Source organism: Typopeltis vanoorti, chromosome 19 (genome assembly GCF_054136105.1).
Source record: "Typopeltis vanoorti isolate ZY-2024b chromosome 19, IOZ_Tvanoo_1.0, whole genome shotgun sequence".
Taxonomy (NCBI): Eukaryota; Metazoa; Arthropoda; class Arachnida; order Uropygi; family Thelyphonidae; genus Typopeltis; species Typopeltis vanoorti.
This window is the reverse complement of record NC_143567.1, coordinates 93,889,924-93,905,312: the sequence shown is the minus strand read 5'-3', so window position 1 is coordinate 93,905,312 and position 15,389 is coordinate 93,889,924. Positions and strand designations below refer to the sequence as shown.

The 15,389-nt window shown below is 34.6% G+C and overlaps 1 protein-coding gene across 2 annotated transcripts in view; it reads right to left on the bottom strand.

Moving 5' to 3' along the window:
• Positions 1-15,389, bottom strand: part of LOC150096359 (AP-1 complex-associated regulatory protein-like) — a 171,339-nt gene that overhangs the window by 73,363 nt on the left and 82,587 nt on the right. For both annotated transcript variants that reach the window (XM_090409375.1, XM_090409376.1), the window contains exon 4: positions 10,669-10,841. In XM_090409375.1, coding sequence (XP_090265501.1) covers positions 10,669-10,742 — 74 coding nt within the window. In that variant the 5' untranslated portion in view covers positions 10,743-10,841. The remainder of the gene's footprint in view (positions 1-10,668; positions 10,842-15,389) is intronic.

Here is a 15,389-nt window from a genome sequence, read left to right as displayed (position 1 = left end):
GTAAGAGGAGATCTCAATAATCCCAGAGAAAGAACCCGTGTTCATTGCTTAAGGTCGGAAGGTAATAGAAGGAAGTGATTCCAAGGATCAATCAGAGAGGACCAGACAACTGTTTTAAAGTAAGAACTCTATTGTTTTAGCTATAGACAGAATTGTGATGGTGACTTGTAGAGTTTGTTTGTTTGTTATGATACTTGAGGACTTTAGGCTTTATACTAACCTTTGAATGGTCTTGTTAAATTATATGTGAGAGAAAACTTAGTTAATTTTTAAGGTGAAATATCACGTGTTTAATATTATTGCTAGTAGCTATGCCTGAGTTTGTTTGAGATTGCTCTAAGTGTGATAAGGTTAACATATGGACATAAATTATAGACATATGGTCTTACAAGAATTGTCTTCATAAGAGTAGAATAGTAATTGTAATTGGTATAGAGAATTGTCATTGAAGCACAGAATCTGATTTACTTGGAATTTTCTATTGACCTTTTATACATTTCTTTGATGATAAATAAATTGTTCTCATGTTTAAATAACTTCTCTGATTTCTATTTCCAATACACTACTCATTAATTGGAATCTGTATGTCCTAAAGTTAGATTGCCACGACTGTGGATTAGTAAATATAGGTTGATAGATTTAGTGACAGATAAGAGAGGAAAGTTCCGTACATTTTACTGTGTTTTTCTTCGGAGGGAAATTCAACTCCCACCCACAAAATTGGTGGCACAGCTAGAAACTGAATAAATTTTCCAATTTCAGTTGAGAATAAACACCAGTAGGTCAGACAAAGGGATTGGCTCTAGCCTGAAGCAATTACTTTGTTCTGTAAGTTTTGCACATGTGAGCTTTATTAATTGCAGCCATAAGTCAGATGTTTAAGTGAGATAAAATAGGATTTTACAGGGAGATTTAAATAAAAGAAATTACGATACAATAAAAGATTTTAATAAGATGTTTTAATTAATTATATTAATTAAAATTAATATAATTAATTAATTTTGCTACAGGGGTGAATTTTACAACACCCTGTAGCAAAAGAAAAGAAAAAAAGAGCAAATAAGTCTTATCCCCATTCTCAATAATGATGTTTGCCCATATCATTTTATATGAAAAACTGCTTGCCATCCAAGAAGAATATCCTCATATTTATTGAATACTATACTTCTTCCTATCACTGATCATTAATCACTGATAATATCTTGCAGTTGTTAATTAAAAATATTTCACCTGGTTTTGTCTTCTTTGTTTTACCAATTATGTACACTTCACTGATGGTGCTTATCTTGAATTCTTCTGATGTTGACTTGGATTCTGTTCCAGCAGCTGATTTTTCATTGTTCACCCAGTTTTCTGAATAAAACTGAATTTCATTTGAATGACATTTCATCTTGTTGTACCATCATTTTAGGTTTAAACCAATATAGTATATATAATTTGGTCAGCTAAATGGTGAAAAGGTGCACAAGGTCTGTTTTCCAGGAGATAGAATGAGCAGGGTAGTTGAAGCATTGGGTAAGAGGAGTACGCAAGCAAAAGAGTTGGCAGTGGTATTTGGCACAAATGATCTGACTGGTAACAAGAAGAATGTAAAGAGAGATGTCTTGAGTCTGTTAAGGAGAGTGAAAGATAACAGTGTGGTAGATAAGGCAGTCGGCGTTGCCTAGGTATGGTAATGATGAGTTGAGAAGGCAAGTGAAGATTATGAATGTTATGCTAGCAGAGTTGTGTGAGAAGAAAGGAGTTAATTTTGTGAATGTGTGAGATGAGTATGAGAGGCAGATAGAGTTGTATAAAAGAGATGGGCTACATTTGAATGGATATGGTGTAAGTCATTTGGATAAACTGTTGCTGCAAGAGAGAATGACTGATGAATGTAAGCAATGAGGAAGCCAGCAGTATTGTGGAAGAGCAGGAGAGTAATATAGGCAAGTTTGTGGATGGAGAGGTGAATGTCATGAGTGAACAGAATAAGAGAGGAGGAACACAGAGTGGACAGGGTGATACAGCATGAAAAGGGTAGATGATGGTTGCATGAGTAGATTTGTGAGTGCAAAAGAAAGGATTAAGACAGTCAAGGATGTGGGGGTGATATTTAGGTCTGTAGAGAGGTGTAATATCAGTGATGATAGACAAGAATGGACAGGAGAGAGTGTAGAGAAGTCATGTCCAAGAAGTGGGGTTAGTGGGACTTATTATAGAAACAGAAATGAGTTAGTGTGTACGTTTATAAATGATAGACGTATTCAAAACAAGGGGAATGAAACTGTAGCAATGAGAGAGATTATTCACCAAAAAACTGTTGGTATAAGTGAGACATGGTTGAATGAGAATGACTTTCTGACAAGAATAGAGATGGAGGGATATGTCATTTTTCATGAACACAGACAAAATAACAAGGGAGGAGGAGTGTTATTAATGATGGCAGAGGAGTTGTGCTCATTTAGGATGGAGATGAGTGGCGGCCCATACATAAACACTGTGACACTGCACCGCCCCCCCCCCAAGGAAAAAATGAAAAAAATTAAATTTTGTTTGTGTTTATAAATAATAACAATGTTTACAACATTATATAAATGCAGTACAACATGTTAAAGGTTACAGCTTATGTTTTGACATTGACTGAATAGTTAATAATTGGAATTGTTCGATTAACGCGTTAGATTACGAAACAAATGCACTGCGATCTAACACCAATATTTGTTTGCTCATATCATTGCATGTTACGTCATTCCCAACTGTAACTGCTCAAATGGCAGTGTATTTTTAGTATGATTACGCGCCTTATTTCTGTGAGATATGAAACGTTTATTATTGGTGCATGTGCTGGTGAACTATTTTTTGTAAATCTTATTTTATTTTGTTAAAATAACATATAATTATTTATTTATTATAGATACAAGGCTGAATTATGATGAGTGTCACTGTTGAAAATATGAAAAGAATAATATTTTTTCAGTTATCGTTACACGAAACAAATGCACTGCAATCTAATGACAATATTCGTTTGCTGTCGTTGCACATTACGTCATTAGATACACTGCCGCTTGGGCAGTGTATCTTATGCCTGCGCTTGTTATTTCTGTGAGATATGAAATGTTTATTATTGGTACGTGTTCATGGTGAACTATTTTTTTGTAAATCTTATTTTATTTTGTTAAAATAACATATAATTATTTATTTATTATAGATACAAGGCTGAATTATGATGGGTGTCACTATTGAAAATATGAAAAGAATTATATTTTTTCAATTATCGTTACACGAAACAAATGCACCGCGATCTAACGCCAATATTCGTTTGCACTTGTCATTGCTATTGATACGAAACATTTATTATTGGTGTTTGTTCGTAGTGAGGATGAAATATTTTTAATAAAGCAATTTTTAATATGTAAATTTATTTATTAATAAATTCATTAATGATTACGAAAAAAAAAGTGTTTTTTTTTTTTTTTTTTTTTTGTATATGCAGCACCCCAACTCAAAATTTTCATCGGCGTGCACTGATGGAGATGCAAGCATATACTGACAGCAGTTTTGATGCAATATGGTGTGAAGTGGAGGTGGACAGGATGAAATGTTTAGTAGGGTGTTGCTATAGACCTGGTAATGTGGAAGGCAGTGAGAAGGAAATGTTTAGACAAATTGGTCTGGCTAATAAAAAACAGGTGATTATTACAGACAATTTCAAATATGGTAATATAGACTGGAATGAAGAGATGGCATCAGGAGCCAAAGAGAATGAATTTCTTCAGTTTTTAAGGGATAACTACCTTAAGCAGTATGTAACAGAGGCCACACGTAGATTGAGAGTCTTGGATTTGATTATCTCATCAGAAGATAGTGTTGTAAATGAAGTATCACTTCATCCTCCAGTTGGTGAAAGCAACCATGAAGTAATCACTTGGATAGAGGCCAGCCATATCAGGATTTTTGTGAGAAAGAGTTATATGTGGAACTACAAGGCAGGTGATTATGGCAAACTCAGGAGGCAGCTGGCAGCGATATCATGGAATAAGGAATTTCATGGAAAGGAAATCAATGCTGCTTGGTCTCTACTCAGGAATTATTTGTCTGAGGTAATGACAGAGTGTATTCCAAAGGTCAGACAATTAAATAAGGTAGATGTAAAATGGATGACTGAAGCATGCAATTTGGAAGAAAAAGGCATTGTGGAGGCAGCACAAAATGAGTAGATAATCAGTTACTTGAGGAGTAAAAAGAGCAAGCAAAGAAGGCGATTTAGGGGTAGGAAGTAGGAGTAGCAAAAGTGCAGTACGAGTAGTAATTAGCAAATGACTAAAAGAAATCCTAGGGAGTTTTTCCCGATATGTGACCAGTAGAATGAAGAATGATTATGGGAGGATGATGTTCGTCAGTGATAATGGGAGAATGATAAACACTGAGGAGGAGATATAGTAGTTCTTTAACACTTTCATTGCCAAGCTGAAAATTGGAATTTCGTGTGGTGGCCAAATTTTTAAAATTTTTTTATTTAGTTAGCGACGTCCACGCGATAACGCGTGACCAGCCGTTTGATGAGAACTCGCATCGTGTGATCGCACAATATCGTTCATTGCCAAGCTGAAAATTGGAATTTCGTGTGGTGGCCAAATTTTTTATATTTTTTTATTTAGTTAACGACATCCATGCGATAACGCGTGATCGGCCATTTGGTGAGAACTTGCATCGCGTGATTGGCAATGAACGTGTTAAAGTAATCCATCCTTGTGACTGTAACATAATGCAGAACTTGACAGCAGTGGGAATGGGGATGGAACCACTGATGATGAGTGAGGAGGAAGTATATGAGGAATTGAGTAAACTTGATATCAACAAGGCCATGTGACTTGATAGTATATCTGAACAGCTTTTGTCTTAGGGAATGCTCCAGGGAGTTAACAACAGCTTTAACTTACATTTTTAATATGCATCTTAGATTAGCCCAAGTTCCAAAGGAGTGGAAAGATGGCAAAATTGTTCCACTTCATAAAGGGGGGTGATAAGACTAAGGCTTCAAATTATAGGCCAATCTGCTCGTCTGGAGTTGTGGTCAAGGTGTTGGAAAAGTTAGCGAGGAAAAGGATTCAGAACTGTGTTGATAGCAGTAGCATTCTCTTTAATGGACAGCATGGATTTACTAAAAGAAGATTGTATTTTAGCAATATGTTTACTTATTTTAAGGGGACAAATACATTGGAGAAATGGGATGCACATACAGTGGCATATTTAGATTTTCCAAAGGCTTTCGATAGACTGCCACATGACAAACTAGTAGTTAAACTGGAATAGATGGGAGTTAGATAGTAGATTAGTGCACTGGATTGGACATTGGCTCTGATAGGTTTCAACAAGTTATGTATGAGGGAATGATATCACAGAACAGGAAAGTCACTAGCAGCATGTCCCAGGTGTCTGGTTTGGGTCCATTGTTGTTTAATTTGTATGTAAATGACATCAGAAAGGGCTTAAATGGTGATATACAATTGTTTGCAGATTATGCAAAGTTGGAGAGAGTTATGATACGTAGAGCAGATGTTGTGGCTTTCCAAGAGGACCTAATTAGAATGTCTGAGCAGGTGAGTGTGTAGAGATATCAGTTCAATGTTGCAAAGTGTATGGTTTAAAATTTGGGAAGCAAAGATGGTGTAAAAATAATCATATTAAAAATTCTGAATATTTTTACGTATTAATTATGCTCGTTAGTTTTTGTTTTCATACACGCAGTATCTGCACTTGTGATGTGCTCGTTATGAAAATGTTATATTAGAAGCAACATGTAAAGAAGTAAAAATATTGAAGTACTTAATAAACTGATTATTTGTGTTACTTATAAGAAAGTTTGTTGTATTTTAAAATGTTGAATTTTGTGTTTGTGAAAGACTTTCTTTTAGTGCTGATGGATACAGCGAGTCAGCCATTTTATTGCAGTGCGTAGTTTCTGACTTTTGTGAAGTCTCCCGGAGAGAACTTGATGTGTGATTGACAGCTGACAAGGAAAGCGTTGCGTATCCAAGTTACAGTTGTAAACAAGAGAGCGTTCGGAAGTTTTTTAGAACACTGGCCAAGGAATATTCAAGTTGGAAGGAACTTGATTTTTTTTTGTGCGGCAGTCAAAGGGAAATTTCATAATGTATTCCGAAAAGGGAATATTGAAAATAATAGGTTTCAAGTAGGAATAAGTAATGAATAAAAGGGAAGTCTTGAAACTATAAGTTTTATAAATTGGCCGGTAAATATTCAAGTTAGAAGGAACTTGATATTTTTTTGTGTGTGGCAGTCGGAAGATATTTTATAGTGTATTCCGAAAAGGGAATAGTGGAAATATTAGGTTTCAAGGAGAAATAAGTAATGAATAAAAGGAAATCTTGAAACTGTAAGTTTTTATGGTGAAATAAGTTAAGACTGTCAATTTAGTATTGTGAATGAAAGAAGAATTTGTTGCTTACATTCTAAAGTGAATGTTTTTCTTAGAGAAAATATTGATAAGGAAAATCTATAAGTATTAAGAATGCCTGAAAGTGAAAGTTTAGAAAATATATTGATTAAGAAGATTTTTAGGTATTAAAGGTGCCTGATCTGATGAGTATTACTACTAAAAGGAAAACAGGATATAGTCAAGAAGACTTTGTGTGTGTTATATTAATTGATGAAAAGGATCCTGAAAATGAAGTACAGAGCTTTGTAACTTCTGGAAAAGAGCCTTAACAGAAAGAGAAAAAGACTATGAACATTTTTTTGTGATTGTGAAAGAAAAAGTGTTTAGTCTTAAGAGTAAGTTTATATTTTTAAATAAGGCGTTGGATCCATATAATCTGTAGTTATAGTTATGTATTATTACTAGAAGTGTATATATATTGTTTTAGTTTTATTAAATGTGTTTATTTTGTACTTGGTATTGAGTCAATGATTAGTTGGATTCTGAAAGAGTGAGTTAAAGTCATTGCACCAATTGGAGTGAACTCTTTGTGCAAATATAATAACATATAGGGACACTCGGAGTCAAAAATAAAAATAATTGTTAGTAAAAGAAATTTATATAATATTTCATCTCATAAGTATATAGAGAGAATAATAATATACATAAAGAGGGATTACAATTATAATAATAATAATCCTGTCGACTGCGCCATTGTTATTTATAATGGGTATTTTATATATATTTCCCTCTTTATGTATATTATTATTCTCTCTATATACTTATGAGATGAAATATTATATAAATTTCTTTTATATAACACACACAAAGTCTTCTTGACTATATCCTGTTTTCCTTTTAGTAGTAATACTCATCAGATCAGGCACCTTTAATACCTAAAAATCTTCTTAATCAATATATTTTCTAAACTTTCACTTTCAGGCATTCTTAATACTTATAGATTTTCCTTATCAATATTTTCTCTAAGAAAAACATTCACTTTAGAATGTAAGCAACAAATTCTTCTTTCATTCACAATACTAAATTGACAGTCTTAACTTATTTCACCATAAAAACTTACAGTTTCAAGATTTCCTTTTATTCATTACTTATTTCTCCTTGAAACCTAATATTTCCACTATTCCCTTTTCGGAATACACTATAAAATATCTTCCGACTGCCACACACAAAAAAATATCAAGTTCCTTCTAACTTGAATATTTACCGGCCAATTTATAAAACTTATAGTTTCAAGACTTCCCTTTTATTCATTACTTATTCCTACTTGAAACCTATTATTTTCACTATTCCCTTTTCGGAATACATTATGAAATTTCCCTTTGACTGCCGCACAAAAAAAATCAAGTTCCTTCCAACTTGAATATTCCTTGGCCAGTGTTCTAAAAAACTTCCGAACGCTCTCTTGTTTACAACTGTAACTTGGATACGCAACGCTTTCCTTGTCAGCTGTCAATCACACATCAAGTTCTCTCCGGGAGCATGCGCACTTCACAAAAGTCAGAAACTACGCACTGCAATAAAATGGCTGACTCGCTGTATCCATCAGCGCTAAAAGAAAGTCTTTCACAAACACAAAATTCAACATTTTAAAATACAACAAACTTTCTTATAAGTAACACAAATAATCAGTTTAGTAAGTACTTCAATATTTTTACTTCTTTACATGTTACTTCTAATATAACATTTTCATAACGTGAAAATGCAGTGCAGACACTGCGTGTATGAAAACAAAAACTAACGAGCATAATTAATACGTAAAAATATTCAGAATTTTTAATATGATTATTTTTACAATGGGATGCGGAGTATAGGATTGGTGTGGATATTTTGAAGGAGATGAAGGATTTGTCAGTTCAATGACAAATAGGAATAGGAATTTGGGATAGGAATATCCCAAACTGCCAGTCCATCATTATTCATTGGTAACTATCACCTATTAGCAGGGTGTACCATTTTCACTTTAAGAGTGATAGTTGAGAAATCATGATAATATAACAAGGATCTATATTTAAGTTTTGTAGATCTGAAAAAGGCATGTGACAAGATTCCAAGATAAAAGCTGTTCAGAACTTTGCAATTATGTGGTGTAAATGGGACACTGTCTATATTTCAGTTCTCAGAAGTGAAGGAGGCACAGGAAGGTGGTTTGATGTGAAATCAGATGTGAGACAAAGGTGCATACTATCTGCACTGTCACTGATCATTTATAAAATGAAAAGTTAATCTCAGCTCTTAATGCAAATGATGTTATACATCTAAATAAATACAGTATTTAATTTTATTAATTTTATCAATGTCGGAGTTTATTTAATGTGTGAATATACCAAACTGAATAACTGCTGTTACAAATATGGAATGAAAATCAGTAATAAAAACACAACTGCGACAATAACAGAACATAGAAAACTATGTTTTCTATTCCAGCCAATTTTCACATTCTGAATGGAGAAATTATAGAACAAGTAAAACATTTCAGGTATTTAGTCAAAAGCTTCAGTGAAGATGCCAACAATTCATAGAAATAAACAACAGAATCAGTCATGTTGGTATGAGGCGATGAGTCAAATGGAATAAATTTATAAGAAACAAGAGAGAAATTAGCCGGAACACTAGTAGTACAAGATGGCGTACAAGCTAGTTTTAACTTATGGATCTGAGAGACAGGTTAAAAGTAACAGTGGATCAAAGACTGGAGACCACAGAGAGGTCTCAGTAAATTAGAGGAGTTAAGAAATGGCATTAATGGCAGAATAATGCTAAAAATGAAGATATTAGGAAGGAACATGCCATTGTTAGAATTCAGGAATGATGGTGTGATACTGCTGGATTTTACAAAGGCATTTGACAAGATACCACAAGCTACTTTGTTGCATAAATTGTAACAAAAGAGGTTAGATGTAAAGCTTGTGATTTTATGGCTGATGGACAGACATCAAAGAATAGTATGTGGAGGAATGGAATCCAGAAGAAAGCAGCTGACTTCTGGTTTATGCGGTGCTCAGTTCCTGGTTCACTACTGTTTAATTTGTACATCATTTATATAGGAAAGAATTGAAGGGGAAATATTCAATTGTCTATGGATAATGCAAAGCTAGGAGGAGCAATAGTCAATGAAGTTAATGTAGAGATCTGTAAGATGACTTGAATAGACTGGCAGTATGTGGGCAAAAGATTAACAGCTACCAGTTTAACATAGACAAGTGTAAACTCATGCACTTTGGAATGAAGAAATCACAAGCTATGATTACAATGATGGGAAATAAACCTCATGAAAGTGATGAATGAAGTCAGGGATTTGGGGTGACTGCATATAGGGAGATGAAGTTTAAAGGGCACATTGCAAAGGTGGCCAAAATAGCACATAAGATTACTTGGTTGTTGAAGAACATATTGATAAGCAGATAAGGCTGATTATAATTGGCCTATCAGAGAATAATAATTATTATTCTCCTTTATATCTGAAAATTACTATGTGCAGATGTGGTTGCCTGGATTCCATGGGGACGAGGAGGTGGTGAAGAGTATTCTGAGGCAAACAACCAAGATTGTGGTAAATCTACAGAATGCTCCCTATGAAGATAGACTGAAGGTTTGTAGACTACAAAGACTAGTTTATAGTAAAAAAATAGGTGTGCATAATAGGAACACAAATTATTAAAAAGTTTTATAGAATTATACTAAAGATTTTTTCAGTACCTGGCAGGAAAGGAGAAAATGGGTGGAATGGGTTGCCAGAGGTGGTTGTGATTATTTTGTTAGCGAATGAGTTCAAGGAGAGATATGATAAGTATCATGTGAATAATGATCAGTGGTTATTTAGTTAGTGAATGAGTTTAAGAAGGGGTATGATAAGTATTGTGTGAATAATGGTTAGTATGGACTTCCCATGATGAGTCTTGAATCCATGGAGATGCCTCAGAAAATAATAAAATTTGATGTAAAAGTAATAATCTATAAAATTCATAATTTCCTAACATATGCCTATGTAGTTTAAATTGGTCCTTTAGTTGCTAATAATGATCAGTTTTACTTTTTTTAATGAAGTCTTGACTGCATTAGAAGATACATGCATTATGATGATGCTAGAACATAAAATATAACATTCTATAACAGCAATATCTTAAATTCTATAAATTTAATGACAGAATATAGCCAAAATTAAAATAAGTTCTCACATTTCACAGTAACTAATTAATTAAAGTGTGAAACATTTTCTTTTTATTTACCCAGTTATTCCATGATTATCCTTTCCCAACCAGTATAACTGACTTTTTCTAAACATTAATCTTGCAGGATTCATTGTCTGTGCTGAATGAATTAAACGTCCAGTTTGATTATTCTCTCTTCTTGCTTCAATATCTGCTTTATCTTCTAGTTCAAGTTCTTCTTGACTTCCATGCTACAATATTTATGAAAAAAAAATCACATTGAAAGAGGATGAGGATGCTTCGAAAAAGAAGATCTTAATACACCATATGCATTTACAACATAGAAATGAGAGAAAAATTTTATTATGCAAATGCAGACTGATAATTGGGTATGAGGATATTTGGTGAACATTGCCAATTCGTAATGCTGCAGAAAGATATGTAATTTTTTCAAAAATGTTTGTTAATAATATTGAGCTAATGTATTGTATTTATTTGTTTTCTAAGTGTGCAACATAGAATGAGTTATTTAGACATAAGTAAAACATATACTTCCTTAAACTATATAATGCTGATATGGCACCTATGTGTAGCAGAACAATGGCAGGCAAGACGTCTTTGTTCGGCAAGCTAAATTTGTGTGATTTTGTCCAGCTTAAAATTTGTGAGATGTATTTGTTGCAAAAGTTGAAAGATTTGTGGAAGGAAAGCTAAACTGGTGAACGAGTATGCAATAAATGTTTTGAGAGTAAATGCAAAGAGAACAAATCATGTGACAGTAGAGTAGAGAGCATTGATAGAAGACCAGAAAAAGTAAATATCAGTGATAATACTGAAAGTGCAGTGATGGAAGTTCAAGAGAATGTAGAAGGCCTGAATAAAGAAATAATGTGCTTGCATGTAGTCCTTCACAGGACAAAGTGCAGGATTGAAAAGCTTGCAGCAATCTTGCTGCAGCTTTTCAAACTGAGAACAACAGAAAAATGCAAGAGGTCTGAAGCTCAAAAGAAAATTGTAACAATAAATGAGAGAAAGAGCATAAGCAGATAATTTTTAAGGTAATTCTATGATATGGGGAGTACTGTTTTTGCACCAGGGAAACAAAATTTTGTTTCCCTGGTGCAAAAATTAATAATGTAATTAGTAATGCTGCTAGAATGCAGAAAGGAAAGATGAAAGAATTGAGTGTTAAGTGTCTAGAGAGAGCTTTATTCACTGTGAGTGTGGGAGTGCAAAGTCAGGAAAACAAAAGAAATTAGGTCAGATGCAGATGAGTGTGTGGGAAGGCACCCATGAAGCAAATGTGTGTCAATAAACAAAAAATGCAGAATCTAGTCTCTCAGGCAATGACATCAAATGGGATAGTCAATTCATGATGTAAAAGTTGATGGGGAAACAAAAGAGATGTTACAGTTTCTATATACTAATGCTCTAGAAGCATCAGTAATTAAGCAGGAGGAGTTTTTGACATTGGTTAGTGCAACCTTGTCAAAGTTATAAGCATTAGTGAGATTTGGCAGCAGATGATGTAGTTAGTAGAATGTGACTGATTTAGCATTTTCAGAGAGGACAGAGTAGACAGGACATTGCTGGCCTCAGTCGAGCAGAAGGCAGTTCTTTTGAGTTAATCTAATGTGAAACTGAGGCCAACAGGACAAAATATAAAACTGGTTTCTGCCATTGGAAAGCGATGGTGTGGAAGACATGCACAGCAGATTAATCCAATGAGTGTAAGTCGAGTAATTATTATGAGGGGGCTTCATCTATGGACACACAGACTGGAGGAAAGAATGATCACATGATAAGAAGAAAATGGAATTTATATAATTACTGAAAGCAGAATGTGATGGAAGGGACTTGTGGCACGATAGTGTTGGGTGTCATCACAGAATCAGAAGACTTGTCCATAACTAAGGTAGCTACATTGCTTACAATTGAGGAAAATGATCATGTGGTCTTGACTTGAAAGGTAGCAAACTATGCAGAAATTCAAATTAAGAAGGGGTATATGTGAAACTACCATAAAGGAACTACAAGGCAGACAATTAATATACTTACTTAATAAAATAATACACTTAGGAGGCAGTTTAAAGCAGCATCATGGCATAAAGATCTTCCAGGGAAGGATGTTCACAGTGCATGAGGCATATGGAGGAAGCAATATTATGCTGTATACCCAAGGTCAAGAGCCTCCTTAGCTCAGTCAGCATAGACAAAATCCTTTGGTTGGAAAGACCTGGGTTCGATTCCTGTCAGTGACGTGAGGAACCTTTTGACGTCTGATTTCTTTTGACGAAAGGTGAGTTAGCCAGTCTAATACGAAAGTAGAGGGTTTTTTTTCCCTTCAAAACAGACAAACTGGCCAGTAGAACATGCAATTTACAGACAAGAATACTTAGAGGCATAGGGGTAGCCGCCTTATCCTCATATTGCAGTTAGGAAATCCAAGGATACTTGGAAGGCCATGGGCAGTTAAGTGCCTGTTAAAAGCCACTGATGATGATGGTAGCCAAGGTCAAGAGGATAAATCAGGTAGGATAGATGGATGGATAGTATCATTAAGCTTGAGCTGGAAAAAATAAATAAATAAAATAAAATAAAGGGAAATACTGTGAAAGATATACAAGGGGAAAGGTGACAACATGGTAAGGAAAAAATCAGATTATGAGAAGAAATTAAAAGGAAATCTCAAAGAGTTTTTTGTTATGTGGCAAGTAGGGGGAAGAATGACTATGGACGGATAACTTTAATGAGTGCAGATGATAGAAAGGTAACAGAAGCAGATGAAATTGTCGCGCTACTGAGTGACCACTTGGCAAGTGCACATCATACAAAGAAAGATACTGTTATGGCAGAGGCAACAGGGACTATGTGAGAATAGAGGTTGATGAATTAGAGATATTTAGGATTGTGCAGAATCTGAATGCAAATACAGCTGTGGGATTGGATGGGATATTGGCTTGCATTTTATTTGAATCTGCAGGAAAACAGCTATGCCTTTGACTAAGTTGTTTAATGTAAGTGTCACTTCTGGAAAAGTCCCAAGACAGCGGAACGAGAGCAAAATAATTCATTTGCATAAAGAAGGATCTAAATCTTGTAGCAAATTATAGACTAATCATTATCTCAGGAGTGATGGTAAAAGTATGGAAAGTGAGTCAAAAAGAGAATTCAGGAATGGGTGGATAAGAATATGATACTCCATTGTTTAGATTATATTTGGTCATTCAAACATATAATTAAACTGAAACATATATTGATCTTTAATTGACCATGATTTATAAACATCTAATACCAACAAGTTTCGCCGACGGGGCTGTCCAGCTTCTTCAGGCTTATAACAGTAAAAGAAAAAAACTCAAAGTGGCTAGTACAGAGAAATGTTTTTAATGTTTAATTTATACGATAGTGTTACTCCATTTTCTCTGTACTAGCCACTTTGAGTATTTTTCTATTACCGTTATAAGCCCTGAAGAAGCCAGACAGTCCCGTCAGAGAAACTTGTTGGTATTAGATGTTTATAAATCATGGCCAATTAAAGATCAATATATGTGTTCAGTTTAATAATATGATACTCCATGAGGGGCATCATGGTTTTATGAAGGGTTGGTCATACCTTAGTAATCTGCTAACTTTTGATAACATAGTGATAGCTGAGTTGGATAAACCAAGTTGGAATAGCTACATGATGATACTTACTGCTGGATTTTGCAAAGGCGTTTGACAGGATAATACCACATGGAACTCTGTTATGCAAACTGCAACAAATGGGGATGAATATGAGACTGATGATATGGATAAAAGGGTAGCTCATAGACAGATACCAAAAAGTAGTATATGGAATTGCAGAATCCAAGAGGAGGCAAGTGTCTAGCAGTGTTTCACAGGGCTTTGAGCTTGGACTACTGCTGTTTAATTTGTACATAAGTGATATAGGAAATAATTTGAAGGGGGATATTCAGTTGTTTACTGATAATGAAAAGTTGAGTAGGGTAATAGTTAATCAAAGTGATGTAAAGAGTTTGCAGGATGATTTCAATAGGCTGACAGTATGGGCTAAACATAATGGATGTCAATTTAATGTGAAAAAGCGTAAAGTTATGCATTTTGGGATACAAAATTACAAGCTGTTTACCATGCTGAGGGGAAATGTACTCCAAGAAACTGATGAAGCCAGGGATTTGGGGGAAGCAATAGTAAATAGAGAGGAGATAGAGAGTTTACAGGGTATATCACTAAAGTAGCCAGAGTAGCTCACTGGATTACGTGGTTATTGGAAAACACACTAACAAGAGATGAGGGAGTTATCATTCCTCTTTATAAAGCCTTTATATGCCCACATCTGGATTACTGTGCTCATTTCTTGTCTCCTGGGTTTCTTGGGGGATGAGGAATTGGTGGCGAGAATCCAGAAGCAAGTGATCAAGATGGTGAGTTACCTGTGCAATGCTCCTTATGATGATAGATTAAGGGGTTGAGTTGCAAAAGTTAGCTGATAAGAAAAAAAAAGGGGGGGGATATAATATAAAGATTTAAGTTACTTAAAGGATTTTAATGGACTGATGCAGGGGAACATTTCAGCACTTGACTGGGGGAAGGGAAGGCAAACAAAACGTTATCCCTGGAAATGGGATAAGAGTGTGGTTAACAAGAGTGTGAGGACTAAATTTTTTGCTTGGAGAGTGGAGAATGAATGGAATGGATTTCTTGAGTCAGTTGCGAGTGCTTTGTCTATTGATGGTTTCAAGGAGAGGTAAGATAGATATTGGGTTAATAGTTTGGGTCTTCCATGAGGAATC